The 21,166-nt window shown below is 40.0% G+C and overlaps 1 protein-coding gene across 1 annotated transcript in view; it reads left to right on the plus strand.

Moving 5' to 3' along the window:
* The window catches only part of ptprt (protein tyrosine phosphatase receptor type T), a 928,020-nt gene that overhangs the window by 589,791 nt on the left and 317,063 nt on the right, over nt 1-21,166 (plus strand). Inside the window, exon 12 of the mRNA XM_048608556.1 lies at nt 4,963-5,236. Coding sequence (XP_048464513.1) covers nt 4,963-5,236 — 274 coding nt within the window. The remainder of the gene's footprint in view (nt 1-4,962; nt 5,237-21,166) is intronic.

Consider the following 21,166-nt stretch of genomic DNA (forward strand, 5'->3'; position numbering starts at 1 on the left):
AAATTTTTTTTTAAACTATAAAAGGTTTTGGCAGAGTGAATACAGAAAAAAATGTTTCCTCGTGTTGGGAAGAGCATACCTTGAGACCATTAATATGTGATAGTCACCAAAAAGTCCAATAGGCAATTCAAAAGAAATGTCCTGATACAAAGAGTGGTGGAAATGCCGTGGAGTGGTTGAAGTGAACCATATGGACACATTTAAGAAGAAGCTAAACATTTGATAGCGAAAGAAACGGATGGTTATGATAGATTTAGATGATTTATTACTGTTTCGTTACTCCTCAAGTTGAAACTTAACTGTATACTAATCTTCTCCTCGACTAACATGGTGCTGCTATTTGCATTTGTTAGAATTTGAATAATATTGTGATCATTTATATGTATCAAAAGTCTCCAGTTTTAGATCCATGTAATAATACCAAAACCTTAAGAGTTGTAGGGCATACATATTAGGAGTTTTGACTCTGCAAAAAAAGTAATTCTTGATTGTGACTGCATTTTATTTCTGGCAATGCATTTTCACCAACAGAGTGGGGAAAATAACATGGCCAAATACAAGTTAAGCAGTTAACTCCTTAATCCTTCTGACCCAGATTCAAGGGAAGTGTATCTTTTGGACCCTCCTGGAGCACAGCTAAAACAGAACAAGTAAAAGGAGATTGACAAGTGGCCATCTTGGTCCTAGTTATTTTGTATGGGTACTTTAATGATACCCTTAGGACTCAATATTAATCTAATCAATCAATGCCAAGCAGCAATGTCTTGCTGCTATTATACAGGGCCTCAGTGAAACGATACCTGGAATATTGAGTTAAATGATTAGACATGATCGTAATGAATGGTGGAGCAGACTGAAAGGGCTGAATAGCCTATTTCTTGTATTTTCTTTGTTTCTAAGTAAATAGTGTAAAAATACAGCACATGAATTGATCTTTATGTACAGTGAGTTGCTTGTAATAAATAGACTACTTTTTTAAAAATCTCAACTTATAGTCGTACAGCACGTAAACAGCCCATTTGGTCCAACCCTATCGCAGGTATCCCAAACTGAACTAGTCCCTGTGTTTGACCCATAGCCCTCTAAACCTTTCCTGTTCATGTACCTGTCCAAATGTCTTTTAAATATTGTAATATGCCTCTCATGATTTTATAAATCTCTGTAAGGTCCTGCCTCAGCCTTCTCCGCTCCAAAGGATAAAAGGTCCCCGCCTATTCAGCCTTTCTCTTTAGCTGAAGTCCTCCAGTTCCAATAAAATTCTTACAAATCTTTTCTGCACCCTTTCCAGTTTAATAACAACCTTCCTACAGCAGAGCGACCAGAATTGTATGCAGTGCTCCAAAATTGGCTTTACCAGTGTAATGTACAGCTGTAACATGATGCGCCAATTCTAGACTGCATAACCCATTAGGATGAAACTTAACTCTCGCAAACTAAAGTTAATTTTTAATGCTATCTGCACTATACCCCAGTTTAATAAGAGGATAAGCATTAAGGTGAAAGCTAAAGTCAGAAGAATGAAAATGTTGATGCTTTCCATTTAGTGGTAGCAGTGAATGTTTCAAAGTCATGTGCTTAGAATGGTCCCAACATGGTGCAATTGAAATTATACAAGTTGACTCTAAAAACAGCTCTCTAAAGAGAACATTTACAACTACACATTATTTCCATTCTACCTAACTTATATTTTACTGATTAGATTTTGGACTAATGTCCCATTCAGAATTCTGATTCAAACTCAATTTAAATTGAGTCATTTATATTTGAATTTCATTATCTCAGGAATATTAAGCAACCAGGTCAATGCTTGCTCGGCATCCAATTTCCCCGCGCAGTATGTCTGTAATAGATATCTTTTTAAATGAAAGCAATCTTTATTTTGACTCTTTTTTACCTGCTTTACATTAAGTAAAATCTGATTTATTTTGTTATTCAGATTTTTAGATTAGAGTTATCCCTTTGAAGAAGGCGATGTAATATTTTCTGCAATTCCTTGTTGTTGAGTAACTTAATGAAATGTAATTGATGTTTATATTTAAGGGGCTATGGGAAATGCTTGAATTGATCAGCAATCCTATTGAATGCTCTTCTCCCTACCTGATCATATTTGAATGTTTTTTACGATGTGTTTGGTCTTCAACACAGTCCAAAATACAATTTATGTATCGTAAGAACAAAGTAGTCACATTATTCAAAATACACTTCCATCATATCATTCAAAACCAATTGCCACAATGACAAAAATATCTATGCTGTGTACAAGTTTCAACAAAACCTTCCCAAAGGCACAAGAGATTGACATTTGCTATCGTATGTACTTTTTTTATTCATTCACGGGGTGAAGGCATCACTGGCCAGGCCAGTATTTATTGCCCATCCCTAATTGGCCAGAGGGCAGTTAAGTCAACCACATTGCTATGGGTGTGGAGTCACATATAGATAAGACCAAGTAAGGATGGAAGTTTCCTTCCATAAAGGTATTAGTGAACAAGATGGGTTTTTCTAACAATAGACAATGGTTTTATCATTAGACTTTTAATTCCAGATTTTTTTGTTGACTTCAGATTGGCAGGATTTGAACCCAGGTCTCCAGAACATTATCTGAATTTCTGGATTTTCAGTCCAGTGACAATACATTCGAATCTGTTTCATCCCCCTAGAATATTGCAGCAAATTTAATTAAAAATTTGTCAAGGGACTCCCAGACCAAAATCATCTTCCTTGTCTAGTGGTAAGTTTGAGGGCTGTGAGGATATATAATTGGTTGAGGAATTGAAAGATAAGCACCATAATGCTTTCCCACTTCCACCTAGTTTATTCCCAGGCATGAAAGTTGGCTTTCTGGCCCTGCTTCAATTCATAATGGCTTAAGGGTCTCATTCCACTGTATCTGGTTTTAACCCAGTGCCAGAAGCCTGTAGCAATGCAACATACAAGACAAGTAAACCTATGCAGGCTGCTTGCCATCTCCTTCAAAAGCACTCAGCGACTGATTAGAGGACTGAGCTTTAGGAAGGCAGGGCCTGATTAGAGCTAACCACAGCCTTTGCTGCTGACCCCTCCTACACCATTCTGCCCACGAGCCTGAAAACCCCTCCCAACATTATTTGCCTGTAGCCTGGGTTGCACCACAATACGGGACGTCCAGCCATTGTTGTTCATGCAGCAGTAACTCTCTCTCCACCGAGCAGAAGAGCTGCCAACCTCTTATTGCCCTGGTGTCCTGACATGGGGGAAAAGCCTTCTGCTGACCATTAAAATGCATGATCAGGCCTTCCCAAAGGAGTCAGCTCAGGTGTCTCACCAGCTGTGCAGCCAGTTGGCAAGACCCCCATGGGCTGCCCAAGATTCCACCCCCAGTTATGTTTGGCTTGCAAAAGCTATGTAGTTGATGGACCTTCAAGTTATCATGTAAGACTTCTATTTGAAATATTCTTCACAAAGGTGAATGCTGTCTTTGAATGTAAGAATGTCAGTTCTTGAATTCTATTTGAATCTGCTGCACATAGAAGTTCAAACAACACAATAAGCCATTTCACACAACCAATGTTTCAGTTTATTAATTTTACATTTGAGCAATTAGTCCTTAATCACAAATAACTAATTTGTTAAATCAAACCTCCACCTCTGTTCCTTCATCCATCTATCCCAACAAACACTGAATACTTGCAGCATTGATGCCCTGAAGTGAACTCTACAGCCTTAGGGATCTCTATAAAGACATTTTTCATGCCTTTTGTTCCAAATCACTTTAATTAATTTGCATTGTAAACTTTTATCACTAATTTTACATTGACTGACCCTCATTTTTGATACCTGAATGACTGAAAACATCTGCTTCTTATTATTCAGCCTTATATTTTTCAAAATTTTACATCATTCTATCATATCTTGCATTGTTCTAGCAGAATAAATATTTTTCATAAATGCATTTATCGTGCAAGTTTAGAGTCATAGAGCCATACAGCACAGAAACAGACCCTTCAGCCCAACTCATCCATGCCAACCAGGTCTGGTCCTATTTGCCTTCATTTGGCCCATATCTATCTAAATCCTTATTATCCATGTACCTGACCAAATATCTTTTAAATGGTATAATTATGCTCAGTTTAGAGTTGGTACAAATCATTTTCCCTTGCATTAACAATTAATTTTCCTACTTAAACCTGGATTGGGATTACATTAACTCTGAAGTAAAGCAATGTTAGACTTCTGGAGTGGGATGGTTAGAATTTAACCATGAATCTAATCAGAAATGATAACAGTGAATGGTTTGGTTAGGTATCTGATGTTCCTACCCCATTGCCAAAAAATACCACCCCAATCTCCACTCCTCCACCCCACACATTATTGTGACTTTTAAATCAGGCACACGTAGGGCATCACAGGCAGGCAGGGGTCCATTTTACACGGGCAAGTCAGAGTCCAATGATGTCAAAAGCAACATAGCCCTGGTTTTGGAAGACCAGCAAAGCACCAAATCAATTGGAGGAAAAAAATTGCTGAAAGCCAAAAGACACTACAAAACAAGGCAAGGTTTATTGCGTTAATTTTCTAAGGTTTTCTTGCAGGCAAAGAGGAGCAGGTCAAAGTGCTGCAAGAAATCCTTAATTAGTTGCCCTCTCTCCCTGCCACCATCAGCCACTATTTATATGCTGGCTGTCTAACCTGGCGAGTTGTAATAACAGAGAAGAATGAAAACTGAGAAGGGGATGAAAAAAAAGGATGGAATTGTGCAAGGAAATTAACAAAGGGATCAGACTTTTAAATGGGAACTGTTGGGATTACAGGAGCCAAAGTGAGCAAGGATAGAGCCAATGTAAATAGTCCCTAACCGGAATCAGAACTGAAGCTATTGGTCAGATATTAGCAACAATATGTAAATTGCAACATTATATTCAAACTAAAATTCTGCACTCTTTCAAGTATTTTAAATGCAATTTTCTTCTGATTTTTTTACAGTGCCTATCAACTGGTTGTTAAGGAAGAACACTTACAAAAGGCCAGGAGAGCAGCAGATACGACTGACTGTTTTCCTGTCCCAGTCAGCTACAAGAATGCTTCTGTATTTGATTCACTACATTACACTGCTGCAGAGCTGAGACCTGTGAACCTTCCTATGACTCAGCCATTTACTGTTGGAGATAACAAAACGTACAATGGCTATTGGAATCCGCCATTGTCCCCAGTGAAAAGCTACAGTATATATTTTCAAGCACTCAGCCAAGCTAATGGGGTAGGTACTATTTGATACTGAAAGAGATTTCCAAAAATAGGAATATATCAGAAATGCTCATTTCACATTTGGCAATGAATATTTGGAATATAGATTATCATCTGCAACAGTTCCAGTATTCGGAGAAAATAAAATTTGAAATTTCTAAAGCAGCTTAAACACTTTTGTCGTCTACTTATAAATTTCATTTTGGCCATGGTACCCATATTTTGAACTAAATTTGGCAAGTTATCTGTAAGGTTAATTAAAGTGTCTGCTACTGAATAAGGCAAAATTTCACTGTAGGAATAATCATGCAAGACAATTAGTAAAACGTATATAGAGTGGAATTTAACAAAGATCATGCTTCTTCAATGATGAGCATCGATTTAAAGAATATGACATAGTTTCATACAGTAAATGGGCAATTTGAAGACTAATTTTCATCTCTATTTTCTGAGCAACGATCCGGCAAGCCTAATCGCCTGCCCATTGTAAAGCCCAGCTGATTTTTATCTAGTTCGAATCATTCAGAAGCAAATCGGGAGAGTTCCAAAGCAGACAGGTGATTCATTTCTACCAGATTACTGCCCAAACAGTGAAAGTAGTAATTACTGCCTTTGTCATTGAAAAAAAATGTACAAAAGCTCTAATACACTCAAAGAAATACGCAAGATGAAGGGTTCAAAATTAACTGGCTCCAAGAGGAATTTTCATTTCTCTTATTCCATTCATGACATCACTGTCAATACCAGCAATTAATACCTGTCTGTTAACTGCCCTTTACAAAGCAGTGTTGAGGCAGTTTCTTGAGCTGAAGCAGTTCGTGTTGTAGGTACATCCAGGGTGCTACTAAATGAAACATTTCAGCATTTTGAACGTGTGAAAGAATGATGATATCATTCCTAGTCAGAATGGTCTGTGCCATAGAAGGGAACACGTAGGTGATGGTGTTCCCATGCATATTCTGCCCTTGTACTTCGAGGTGAAAAAGCTTGTATGTTTTGGAGGTGCAGTTGAAAGAGACTTGGCAAGTTCCTATGGTGTGTCTTACAGTAGTTACTCATTGTAGCTATGGTGTGCCATTAGTGTAGGAAATGAATTTTCAAAGTGGCACACATCATGCAGAGATTATTTCAACACTTGTGACTTGTGTTTTAAAGTTAATGGAATGGTTTTGTGGAGTCTGTACTAGTAGTAACCTCAAGTAGAGGCTGTAATGAAATATCAACTTAGTGCTTTTGACTGAGGATAGTTCAACTTGTCCTTTGTACTCATATGCTGCATTCTATTATTGGTAAAGATAAGGCTGTTCTTGGCGTCTCCTCAAATAAGCTTTCCACTTTACCACAATCATTCATCATTTGATATAACAGGGCAGCTGAGCTTTGATCTAATCTGTTGTTGTCTGATCACTTAACTCTGTCTATTGCATGCTGCCTCCACTATTTAATTTGCATGTTGTCCTGTGCTATAACCTCATTTTTATGTGGTGCTGCTCCTGGAATATTCTTCTATGATCACTGAATCAGAGTTGGTACCCTGACTTGATGGAAATAGTAGACTGAGGGGGGTATGTCAGACTGTGAAGTTACAGACAATGATTGAATACAATTCAATCGTTGTTGAAGACCTACAACATTATCATGGATGCCCAGATTTTAGCTGCAAATCTGGTTTGACTTTAATCCATTTATCATGGTGGTAATGCCACAAAACACGATGGAGCACATCCTCAGTGTGAAGATGGGACTTCCTCTACCAAAGACTGTGTGGTCATTCCTACAAATTCTGTCATGGACAGGTGTATTGTGACAGAAATATTTGTGAGGATGAGGCCACGTAGGTTTTCTCTTGTGTTGGTTCCTTTACCACCTGCCACAGGTCCAGTCTGGCGGATATGTCTTTCAGGACTCCATTCATTCAGTTATTAGTGGAGGGACATTGAAGTCTATCCACCCAATCCATCCACCAACCAAAGTACATTCTGCACTCTTGCTACCATCAGTGTTTATTCCACTAAATGTTCAATATGGAGGGACATTGATTCATCAACTGGGGAAGGGCAATAGGTATTAATCAGCGGGAGGTTTCCTTTTGACCTGATATTATCTGACTTCATAGACTCCAGAGTCAATTTGAGGGTGTGCAGGGCCACATCTTCCTTGCCGTATTCCATGTTACACCTGTCTCTACTGGGTCCGTCCAATTGGGAAAAAAAATCTGGCTGAAATATATGTAATTGTGTGTGTATGACAATGTCAGGCTGCTTCTTACCTAATCTGTGAGACCGGTCTCCCAACATTAATGACAAGTCAGCAGATGTTAATGAGGGAGACTTTGCAGGAATTACAATTCTTACTGTGCCTTTGCCATGTCTGGAGTCCCAGCTAATTTTTGTCAAAAGATGGCTAGATCATTTCAGAGGGCAGTGAAGAGTCAGCTGCATGTCACTGGGTCTGGATCCATTTGGAGTAGGGACAGCAGATTTCCTTCCTTAAAGGACACTCATTAATTGGCTGTGTTTTTAAGAGGATCAGGTACATGGATGGTAATGTCACCATTGTGATGACCAGTAATGGCCATCATTACCAATACTAGCTTTACAATAATTATCTTCTGATTTTACTCAGTTTAAATTCCTCAGCCCCCCCACCCCGGTAAGATATCTCGAACATCAGTCCAGGCATCTAGATTAATAGTCCCACAGCACTAAGGTTAAGATGTTCTCATCTCTTGTTGGAGATGCATATCAGGACTTTGTAGAAGTCATAGTGCCCTGACCACTGAAGAAAATACCCGGGAAGTTTGAACTTCCAATAAACAATCCCATGACTCCCTGAGATCTTTTGCAAAAATCTCCAACTCTGAGCTGGAATTGAAGACCTCAGGCTGTTCTGCAGGCTTACCTAGATAGTAACTCAGGAAATGTTAGCCAGGAAAATCTTAGTCTAACTCCTGGTTAATTATTCAACTGAGACTCCAGACACTCTCACTGATAATCCCTCAGTCCTTTAATTTCTTTCACACCCACCCGACCAGATCTGACTAACCTCCACCACCTGACCACCGCCTTAGCCAGATATATTACAGTACTGACCAGATATATCAACCTGATGCCCCCTCCACAACCCTGGTACCACCTGACCAGCTCCCACCATCTGACTACTCCATCCAAATAACCTGATAAGTCCAAATGGGACAACATCTCATGACGCAGCCCAAGTACCCCGATCTTCTTACTGACTCACCTATCCTACCCACCTGCCGCTCTGACCAATCACCCACTTACTTTACCCACCTAGCCACACTATTGTGCTGCTTATTCACTTCTTCATCCATACACCCATTTGCAAACATTCACGCTGGTCATGTAAAGTGCTGCATAAAGGGTGGGTGGGGGGTGTCTTCTCATCACCCCCCACCCCAACTCTCCAGTGCTGCAGTGAAGTTCTTCATGGAGTTGTACACCCGCAATTCTGTGAAAGCCAGTATCAGGAGACTCAGAAATGAGGAGTGCAGGAAGGTGGGAGTGAAGCAACACACCTCAAAGTGATTTCAGCATCACAAAAGATCTGAACCAGTCACTAGATGGAAATTACACAGAAGGGAAACTCATCAGCATGACTAAGTCAATTCTTTCACCTTTGCTATTTTATCCCCTGCAATGTTTCATGTACCATTAACTTGTTTCTATGGTTAATGCAGTCAGCAGGCTATCAATTTGTAATTGTTTGATATGCAAATATGCCTGAAATTAATGAATTGTTACCTTCCTGTTTCCTGCAACAAATTGTGTGTTTTTTTTAAGAAATGCTTTGAAGGAAGACATTGCCCATCCTGGAAAACAAAAAGGCTTATTTGGTTGTCTTTTAGTATCTGAAAGTAATTTCACCAATCAAACATTTCTCGCTTGGCAGAAGCACAGATTTGACAATCAGGGCTGTAGTGTTATAGTCTTCTTTCTAGCCCCTGCTCATTTCAAGCCTGGCTTTCCATTATAAATATAAATTCTGTGAATTTATTCCCTGGTTTTAATATTTATCAACTGTAGGTTAAGTGATAAGGGTTCTGAGGAAAGGTCACCAGACCCGAAACATTAACTCTGATTTCTCTTCACAGATGCTGCCAGATCTGCTGAGCTTTTCCAGCAACTTCTGTTTTGATTGTGTAGGTTAAGTGATGTTTGCCAGCTACGGAATAAGATGTCTGCTACTATGACAACAATACAGGGTGTGATCCCACAGCTGCAGAATCCACTCTTTGATTTACTTCCAGGAACACTGCTCGTCTGCCATTGGTTCAACATCCTTGTCAATTGCAGTTAATGGGATAAGAAATGAATGGGATAGCCTAAACTGTAAGCTGAATTTCCTGATATTCTTCCCTGTTTCATAAACTTTGGCTGAAACTGCAAACTTTTAAACTTTATCCCAGTGTTCCTCAATCCTAACATTTTGAAGATTTGTTTTAATTTTCACATAGAATGTGAAGAACATTGCATTTCTTCCCCTTCTCCAGTGTGATGGAGAATGGAAGAGGGGACACTTTAATCCTGCAAATTTGTGTCTTTCTGCATTTGAAAAAGTAATGTACTAATTTACTGTGTAGTCTTCTGATGTGTTGAATATTTCACATTGCATAACTGTGGAGAGTTGACACTAGGTAGGTAAAGGGATTTATTTACAGGGTTTTAAAATGTATATTTCATGCTTCAACTCTGGTTTCCAGCTCTAATAACTGTTTGTTTACTTTTCTTGAGCCCGCACCTGGGCTTAACCAAGCGCAGTCAGCACCAATAATGAATTGACTCACATAATTAAACACAATAATTGAACCACTGAACACTGCACCATGCATTCACATTATTAACATAAAATCTTGCTATACCGTCAACAAAATGAGTTCTAAAGAAAAAGAAATTGACTGTTTGGAAGATTATAGATTAAGTTTCACACAGGAGAAAAAAATTAGTTATAACTCAGGACATGGCACAATACTCTAGGCCATGTACAAGTGTTGAAAAATATCTGAATTGATCTCAGGACACAATTCTTGGATTGATTTTTTTCTAATATTTGTCTGGACTGAAAGAAGAGGGTAGCAAAAGCTCTTGAATGAATTAAACCAGGTTTGAGACTGGCTCTGAAGCCCAAAAAAGATTATGGCAATAAGGCCATAATCAAGAAACATTGAAATGTTTTCCTTACAAAAGGTTGAAGGCATGTCTTAAGCTGTTTGCCAATAAATGTCAAATTTGCTGGGTTTTTCTTAATTCCCAGAATTTTCACTTGTGTTTTCCATCCTTGGAGCAGTTTACTCCTTTGTTTAACAGGATATCCTTTTAGACATTGCCTTTCATTTTGGCAGCATCACAAGACTCTACGTTGTGTTCTCCTGTCTACCTAGTGCAGTTGTTTAATGTGAATAAGTACATAATACCCGTAATTACAATAAGTTCTGCTTTAACTTTTGCTTTCCAAGGTGGTTCTTTAATTGTTTGTCACATTTATTAATATGTTTACCTATTAATCTTCTTGTTATTTAACTATTGCCACTTCTATTTTAGGAGTATATTTCTCTCCTACTGTTTTTCAATCCTTTGTGCTCCTTTTATCATATCCATGACTCAACAGTATCTAGATTTTGTCAGCAGTGAATCTAAACAGTCTTCACAGTGAGAACAATCAAGTTCCACGCATGCCTCAATGGGAAAACAAGAAAAATACTTCCAGAGAATGGGAGAGAGGTAGGCAGAAGGGTAAAATGGAGAATAAAACTTCAACTGCCAGCTTTACATTCTGCCTGGTCCTCTTTCCCCAGTGACTCGAACGGAAAAGGAAATTGCTCCAAGTATAATACATTCAACCCATTCAATACTGCTCATTGTACGTCCAGCCCTACTTGACTTTCACCGTCAATAGATTTGAGAGATTGTGGAGGTAACTCAATATGTTTGCCTGACTATGAAAGACTATAGGGATTAACAGGAGTATTGGGGTTAGTGGAACTGAGACCAAGAATGTTGGCTGGAGCTGGGAATGCAGTGTGGATTTTACATTTGAAACATGTCATCAGCAAGAAGCTTGGCTGATTTTTACCGTTAAGTCTCATTAAAATGAGATCAGTGGGCAGCTAATTGTATTAGCCTCAGGTTGCCCAACCCATTATGTCACGTAATTTTGGACAGATGATTTGTGGCATATTTAATTGATTAATATACATCTTAAAGGAAAATCGCATTCTTTGAATCTTGTTTATTCTTAACACAGTTTTCATCTCAAATATTCATTGCAGCAGAAATTAATTTGGTCAGTCGTATAAAAAAGTGTTATCATACAGGCTGCATCTTCTACCAATGTTCAGTTCCATTGAAGTTAAATGGGCCATGTTATGTTACTAGCTACAGATATACCAGTCACTATGCATTCCTACTCCAAGATAAAGTTGCATTCCATTAAGCTGCATTTGGGAAATGTTTGCAAGAGGAGGTGAACAGTTGTTGCAGGAGTTTTTGTTGCTGGTCAGGACTGGAAGGGATGTGCTTTTCCAGCAGGTGAAAAAACAAAGTGCCATAATCTCTTAAAGAAAGTCTGGTTGGAAATGCAGAGCAAAGTGGTTTCATAAGCATCACTCAAGCACCTGGGCTCAGTGTAAAAAATATAAAGTGACCTTAGATGACAAGCACAGATGCTTTTTCTTTGTCCATCTTTTATATTGCATCTGGACTCAGTTCTCTTCCTCCCTTTTTCATCAGGGAGAGCAATATAGCCACGATAAAACATTCCTCATCACAAATCACAAAGTCATATCAAAGCACTTCTGGCCTCAGTCCTAACACACATTTACTTGGTCCTTGGAGAGAAAGCCAAGAACAGTTCTGAAGAAGAGTCACTGGACTCGATAGTTAACTCTATTTTCTCTCTGCAGATGCTGCCAGACCTGCTGAGTTTTTCCAGCAATTTCTGTTCTTGTTACTGATTTCCAGCATCTACAGTTCTTTGTTTTCTCGGTTGGTCCTTGCTGTCTTCACTCCTTCCAACCATGACATGCTCTACCCTCCCGCTGAAAGTTGCAGAACTTATGCCTCATTTCCTAACTGCATCCATTAGTTCACATGCATTTCACCCAAGTCTTCCTATTATACTGCTTAGTGTCCTGCTTACATGAAGCATGCAGATGGCCGACATATTCATCGCCTCGATGGCCATTCAGAACTTTTTTTTAACTTCTGCTTGAGAGCACAGCACAGAACATTAGACAACAACAAAGCTGAAGTATATTGTATCATCTTCAGCCTGAAATACACAGCACACAATATACCTGATCTTCCTCTAAGGTCCAATTTACAACCAATTCAATTTACTCTGCAATTTCAAGCATGCACTGGATATTGCAAAGGCCCTAACAAGAAGGTTGAAGACTTGTGCTGCAGTACTGTCTGCATTCCTAGGCACGCTGTTTCAGTAGAATCATAGAATCTCTTCAGTGCAGCAAGAGGCCATTTGACCCATGGTCCCATTGCACTGACACTCTGAGAGCATGCCACCCAGTCCCAGTTCCTCATGCTATACCCATAACCCTGCATTTACCATGGCCAACCAACCTAATCTGCACACTTTTGGACTGTGGGAGGAAACGAAAACACCCAACAGAAACTGGGGAGAATGTGCCGACTCCACACAGACAGTCACCCAAGGCTGGAATCGAACCCAGGTCCCTGGCACTGTGAGGCATCAGTGCTAACCACCGTGCTGTCTGTGCCATACAGCCACAGCAATGTGGAAAATTGTCCAGGTATGTCACAAAACGTAGGACAAATCCGACCCAAACATTAATTACTATCCTAACACTCTACTGTTTATCATCAGCAAGAAGGTGGAAGGTGTCATTGGTAATGCTAAATAGTGGTAGCTACTCAGTGATGCTCATCTTGAGTTTTGCTAGGGCCACTCGGCTCCTGACCTCATTACAGCCTTTCTCTGAGAATGAACAAAGAGCTGAATTCCAGAGGGGAAGTTAAGGTGATTGCTTCCATCAACAAGGCATCACTTGACTGAGCATGACATGGGGAGCCCCAGAAATATGGGAATCAATGGGAATCAGAGGGAAATCTCTCCAATGGGTGGAATCAGACTTAGCACAAAGAAGGACAGTGTTGTTGCTGAAGGCCAATCATCATAGTTCCAGGACATCTTTGCAGGAGTTCCTCAGGGTAATGTCCTAGACCCAATTATACTCAGCTGTTTATCGATGATCTTCCCTGCATCATAAGGTCTGAAGTCGGGATGTTTACTAATGACTTCACAATATTCAGCAATATTCACAACTCCTCCAATTCTGAAGTAGCCCCTGATGATGTTTAGCAAGACCAAGGCTTGGACTGATGTCTGGCTTAACTTGCCAGTGCTAGGCAATGACCATCTTTGGCAAAATAGCACCTAATCCTCTTCCCTTGACATACAATGATGTTATTGTCACTGAATTCCCTGCCACCACCATCCAGATTTAGAACAATATTGCCACTCTTTCACTATCACTGGGGTAAAATCCTGAAACTTCATTCCTGACAGCTCTGAGTGTGTACCTACACCCCAAGGACTACAGTAATCCAAGACAGCGCTCTGTTCAGCACCACCTTCTCAATGGTTATTTGGGATAGACAATGAGTTCTGGCCTCACCAGCGACACCCATCTCTCAGGATACATAAAAAACAAATAAGAGGGAGCACCATCTCACATTGAGGTTTTCACCCAGGAGGAGTTAGAGACTTGGGAAATAAATGGAACAGCAAGACCATTATTGGGAATAGCAAGGTGCTTGATTATCACCGACACTTTCAAGTTACACGTGCAGCTGCAGTCAATTTGAACACTTCAATCAGTATGCAGCAGGTGCAGCAGTAGTGTCCCTACCTCAGGCCGGTAGGAATCCCACTTGCTTCAGAGATGTGCAGTAGCACCTCTGAACAGGCTTATGAGAAAAGAGATGTCAGTATGGTCAAAGATAGTAAGAACTGTCAATGCTGGTGTCAGAGATAACACAGTGTGGATCTGGAGGAACACAGCAGGCCAGGCAGCATCAAAGGAGTAGGAAAAGGGTCCCGACCCGAAAAGTCAGCTTTCTTGCTCCTCTGATGCTGCCTGGCCTGCTGTGTTCCTCCAGCTCCACACTGTGTTTTCAGTATGGTCAAGTTGTTCATGTTTGATTTCTCCAGTCTCTCATTAGCATCCATCTTCTTCTCTACATCCTCATCATCAGCAAGCACCTCCTAATGAACCTGAACACACTGAGGACACAGTATTGTCATATGCTCCATTCCTCCCAAGCACTAGAGTATACCAAGTGGAACTGATACAGAGTTTTGAGGGTCCCATATCTTTCAAGACATCTGACAGGAGAGAAGATGCAGATCAAACAAACAGCTCAAGAGATGACTCACCAGAGAGGAAACCCTCTCCTATTTCTGCTGTAAAGAATAGATAAAGATCACTGATACTTGCCAAAGAAAAAAGAAACATTTGAGATAGAATAACATGGCCATATGTGGAGATACAACAGTCCAGCCCTTATGACACTTGGCTGTCACACCAGCGTCTAGATAGATGCTCAGTTGCCATCCAGATTCTAAACTCTAAAGCCTGTATCGCCTTGCAGAGAATGCTGTACCAAATGGAGAACTGTGTGCACCACACTGAACTGCTTTCTTTTTCAAATTCATGTTGGCACTTGAAACACCAGAGTACACACATGTAATTGTAACATTGCAGGATCTTATCATTATCGAGGCATTACAATTCACAATTCCAATATCAGCGCTGTGTGCAGAATCTCACACTTCTGATATTTTCTTTGATGTCTACATTCAAGATGTGCCTTCAATAAATCACATCACATCAAAGATGTATTAAGATGACAACAAAATAACAACATGGAGACAGCAAAATGCACTTAGCCCTTCTCAGTATCTTCCAGTCATCCTGTTAACATTGCTGCCCTTAATTCTTCCTTTCATTTTGTTACAAAGGTTATAATTCACTTTAAGCTGTTCCACAAAAATAAAAGACTTAATATATTTCAAACTAACACAGTTAAGGTTGAGCAACTTTGACTAATTCCACCACCTTCCTTATCTGAGGAAGACAAACGTGCTTTATGCATGCTTTTAGAATGTATTCCATACTCAGCAGAAAGCTCTGTAACTCGTTTTGCAGAGGTTTCACAGATAGCCCTGGACATTTAAGTTTTTAAGTTGTATAGGTTCTCGTTCAAATAGATCACATTGGCAGAAACGTTCGAGGCAACATTCACTTCCGATTGGTGAGAGAGATTGGTTTTAATGTTCAACAGACATAGCATATCACCTGAAGTGTTGAGCAATTAAATCAGCATTTACACATTGTACAATCTGCCTTTTCAGACAATTCTGTAGCCCTCTTTCTGTCTCACCAAACTGTTACTCATTACATGCTGCTCTTATTTTCCACCTGCTTCTTCTCTAACTCAGCAATTGAGCAGGATGCAGAGGGTTACTATTATGTGAGATCCTTCTCCGGAGCACATTGCAGTGGGCATCAGATCTTCCGAGCCACCTTTTGCTTTAAGGGTTTGATATCAAGACAAAAAAAATCTGGAAAAACTCAGCAGGTCAGACATCATCGTTGGAGAGAAACAGGATTAATGTTTGGAATTCTATAGGGTCCTGAATGACTATAATGAGAAATCGAGGAGAGTTGGGTGAAAATGTACATTCAGGCCTCTCTCAATTTCAGGAACAATTATCTGCATTTCCAACCAAGTTCTGGATTTTGAGACAAGATTCTCACTGTCCAGCGGTGAGATGCCTATGAAGGGAAACTGTTGCTTGTCAAACTCATTAACTGCACATCCCACCTCATTGTTATGCAATTTGCTTTCCTACCACTCAATGCTTACAATTTGTTTACAATTTACATAGATGATTTGGAGTTGGGGACTAAGTGTGGTGTGTCAAAATTTGCAGATAACACTAAGGTGAGTGGTAGAGCAAAGTGTGCAGAAGACACTGAAAGTCTGGAGAGGGATATAGATAGGCTAAGTGAGTGGGCAAAGGTCTGGCAGATGGAGTACAATGTTGATAAGTGTGAGGTCATCCATTTTGGTAGGAATAACAGCAAAATGGACTATGTTTTAAATGGTAAAAAATTGCAGCACGCTGCTGTGCAGAGGGACTTGGGTGTCCTTGTGCATGAATCGCTAAAAGTAGGATTGCAGGTGCAGCAGGTAATTAAAAAGGCAAATGGAATTTTGTCTGTCATTGCTGGAGGGATGGAGTTTAAAAACAGGGAGGCTATGCTGCAGCTGTATAGGATCCTGGTGAGGCCACACCTGGAGTACTGTGTGCAGTTTTGGTCTCCTTACTTGAGAAGAGATATCCTAGCACTGGAGGGGGTGCAGAGGAGATTCACTCGGTTGATTCCAGAGTTGAGAGGGTTGGATTATGAGGAGAGACTGAGTAGACTGGGATTATACTCATTGGAATTCAGAAGAATGAGGGGAGATCTTATAGGAACATATAAGATTATGAAGGGAATAGATAAGGTGGAGGCAGGGAGGTTGTTTCCACTAGCAGGTGAAACTAGGACCAGAGGGCATTGCCTCAAAATAAAGGGAAGCAGATGTAGGACTAAGGTCAGGAGGAACTTCTTCACCCAAAGGGTTGTGAATCTGTGGAATTCCCTGCCCAGTGAAGCGGTTGAAGCTACCTCGCTGAATGTTTTTAAGGCAAGGCTAGATAAATTTTTGAACAGTAGAGGAATTAAGGGTTATGGTGAGTGGGCGGGTAAGTGAAGCTGAGTGTCAAAAAGATCAGCCATGATCTTATTAAATGGCGGGGCAGGCTCAAGGGGTCGGATGGCCTACTCCTGCTCCTAGTTCTTATGTTCTTATGTCCTTACGCTCAGAATCCTAGACAAGAAAGTCAGAGCAGGTAACTGCTGATTCCAGGTCACCTCTTGCTCCTCCAAACCTCCATTTTAGGCATGTCGTTTCATCTTCTCAGGATTGCTCCATGGCCACTGACCACAGGCATGCACACGGACTTTCTCACCAACCACTTGCCAGCCTCTCCACAACATCAGGGCTCATCTCTGATACACTTATAAACAGACTTCTGCATTTTGCTGGTGCACCCCCAGGTGCATCCTTTAATTTCATGCATGATTGCAATCATTGCAATGCTGCTGCAAGGAGACTTTGAGCACAGGGCCAGACACCCAGCTCATGGATTGGACAAGGCTGTATCACAGGACTGAACATTTGTTTTCTTTATGCTCACCCAATTTGAATCTTTTTTCAGTCATTCACAGAATGAGGGTGTCACTGGCTAGACTAGCATTTATTGCCCACCCGTAGTTGCCCAGAGGGCAGTTGAGTCAGTCACATAGCTGTGGGTCTGGAGTCACATTGTAGGCTAGACCAGGTAAGCATGGCTGTTTCCTTCCCTAAAGGACCAGTGAGCCAGATGGATTTTTCTGACAATCGACAACATGGTCAACATTAGATTCGTAATTTTTATTAAATTCAAATACACCATCTGCTACGGTAGGACTCAAACCTGGGTCTCTGGATTAACAGTCCAATGATAATACCATTAGGTGATCACTTATGCCCCTTGCCCTGCCTTTTCTCAATTCAGCTGGAGATACCAGACTCAACATATTTCTGTCTCATTTTGCCATTTTGCATGGACATAAAGCCAGGATCTGTGCTCTGAATGCTTGAGATGAGTGAGAGCCAATGGGTGAAGATATTGCAGGCAATAGTGAAAGTGGTAGACCATGAGCCTTTGTAGGAGGTGGGTGCAGTAGAGAAGGTCATTGACCTCCTTCCTGCACTGCTGGGGATTCTTCCAGAGACCACTGAGACTGCACTGACTCAAGGTTACAACCTTCAGTTGGGGTGGCAGTGTCTGCTGTCATGGTCTCCTTCACCAGTCCTGTGAGAAGAGGATATCCCTCCTCTGCACTACCCTTTCCTCCAGGACGTCCAGGCCCCCTGTCCACAAAACAAGGCTCCACTTTCCCATTGTCTACCATGTCCAGGGCAAATGTGATGAAACGTGCAGGGCAGATCTGGACTGACAGTACTTGTCCAGCTGTGCAATGGCCTTTCAACGATGGCACCGGTGCCAGGATATTGCAGAAGTGACAAGTTCTTCTAGCTACAATGGGTGGTAGAATCAGCGCAGCATCAGAAAAGAGGGTTGCCACAGCGGCGGAAAGGATAGTTAATGAAATAAGTTTTTGATCAAATAGTGAGAATATTCACTTAGGCTGTGAAGAACCCTCAGAGAAACTCAACAAAATTGACATTTATGCAGAAAAAAAGCAGAGGATTCATCCCAATGTTTCAGGTTGTTGACCTTTCAACAGAACTAATGAGGAATAGAAACGTAAGTGTTTTGAAGGCAGTGGAAAATGGAATAAAGATTTCATTCTACATCTCTACAGGTTTAGATGATGACCTCAGTATCCATCTTGTTCTATGTATTTTTTTCTTCCTTTTTTTTCCATTTCCCTTGATTTTGCTGAATTGTTTTTCATCTTTATGTTGCAATCAGAAGGTTTATATGTGACAAGTTTTTATGCTTCATTTGGACACAACATTTAGTTCTTCATTATGTGCATAACCATTCTTTTTGATTATTGCATCATGAAATATTTTGTTATTTAAACAGTCCGCGCCCTTCATGCTGCCATCGATATTTTCTTCTTCCTGCCCCTCACACCTTCAATTGTCTTTGCTTGATGTATTAAAATTTTAACCTGCATTTCCGCAAGGTCAATTGAAATGTGAAGCAATAATACACAATGTATGTTGCTGAGTATGGTGTTTTAACAAATCCTGAGCCACTGCTGCAAAATAAAGTAAACATCGAGTAGAAATTGAATTTACAACCATGTGCATTCAAGCTAACAAAATTATTCTTTCCCTCACTAGCCACTTGGTGTTGGCACATGTCAATGATAGCAGCTTATTTACTCCTGCATTGAATGTAGATGGTAGATAGTAACTTAATTTTGTAGGAATGTGCATTGTGCATTTAAAAGAGAGCTTATTATGGACCTGGTCTTTCCATTCAATAGTGCTGGTTTGTTCAATGCAATTCAGCCAATGTTCGGATAAGTGGTGCAAAAGATTGCCTAATTTTAAACATAATTTGAATTCTGAGCAATTTTAATTTAGCGCAGCATGTCTTTCTGAGATCCTTTCCACTATGTTCAAAAATGTTTTTGCTAGAAAATGACAGTGCCCATAAAACAGTCCATACTGCCGGGTAAATTAATCACTAGTAGGAATTTTCAATAATTATACTCATTTGCAGGTCTTCAAGGCAGCTTTAAATCTTATGTTGATTCATTTCTGTGCAACCACACTAAGTTATGTTTTGAAGAATTATCTAGATTACTATGAAGCTGACGGCTTAAAACCTATATAACTAGAAAATACTTTGAATACTTTTTAAAAACGAGTTACTCACAGATGCTAAATTGACAATGACAAAAATAAATGTTTACTATTTGTGATTAAACACATTTACTGCACTTACTTAACACTATTAAATATATCAAGGACTATTATGAAGAATATTTTTAAACCTTCTTAAAAATTACATCACAGAACATTGCCTGGTTCATGGCAGATTTTGCATTTGATAATATGTAAGTGTATTTAAACGGAAAGTTGAAGGGGCAAAAAAAAAGCACAGGTATAATTTTGAGGCACATTTTGCATCCTTTGTGACAACTGAGCCCAAAATGAACACTTTATCCCATTGTCTTTATAAATGATCTCTATTCATGAAACTATTTGGACAGTCTCAGGCTCTACATGCAAGGAAGCAGGTAGTAATTACTGGAAAGAAAATCTGATATCAGAATAGCAGGGTAATAGTGGAGTTTAAAGGTAGGTGATTGAAAATGGCAGAAATGTGCGAATATTTAGATTGAAATCTGTGAATGTGTAGAATGATAAGAGAACTAGGTGTGAATTATAAACTATTACCTTAATGAAATAAAAACACCTCATATCCAAATAAAACATAAGTGATATACAACTATCATTTAAAAAGTAAATGGATCTCCCTTAGCATGACTCAAGTAAAGATGGGTGATATGACGCCCTATATTAACATGTGGCATTAAGAAAAGTCTATATTTTTGCTTGTAAGAAAAAGGTTTATTTGACCTAGTTTCTCTGCTTGAGGTCAGATTGTCAAATAGTTGTCTCCACAGGACTGTTTGCAGTTGAGGGAAGTTCAAACATTGGAAGGAATCTGTAAATTACACGTTTCACATTAGAACAAACCAGCATGAAATCGTTCTGTTTATCTTCCTTCTTTTAATATCCCAGTAGCATTTTGTAATGTCGTAAGAGCAATGTTTGTCCAAGTTTCTGGACGAGAATGGGACAGTGGTGGGATGGAAGTTGTGGTGCATCACTTATTCTCCATTCCTGGTTATATTCAGCCCATAGCAATTTCAGACCAGGGTGAAAGGGAGGTGATCGACACTCCTGCAGAGCAACTGGCTGTCTGCTTAATGTATGCAAATTGAAACCTTATGCTGTGTGCTCTGTCCTGTTGAAATGAGTATTGAGTGACCACAACCGAGATCAGTAAAGGCCCTACTAAAGGCCATTCAGATAAACAAATTTATAAATACACTCAATTGCAAATGATTTTCACTGGGTGCCATTTCAGTTTTTATTGGTAAATGCTCTTTTAGAGGTAGCAAAATTCTTCCCACCATATATAGTGGGAAGTGCAGATGCTGGAGAATCTGAGATAACAAGGTGTGGAGCTGGATGAACACAGCAAGCCAAGCAGCATCAGAGGAGCAGGAAAGCTGATGTTTTGAGCCTAGACCCTTCAAAGGGTCTAGTGAAGGGTCTAGGCCTGAAACATCAGC

Source organism: Rhincodon typus, chromosome 19, assembly GCF_021869965.1.
Source record: "Rhincodon typus isolate 14 chromosome 19, sRhiTyp1.1, whole genome shotgun sequence".
NCBI classification, from domain to species: domain Eukaryota; kingdom Metazoa; phylum Chordata; class Chondrichthyes; order Orectolobiformes; family Rhincodontidae; genus Rhincodon; species Rhincodon typus.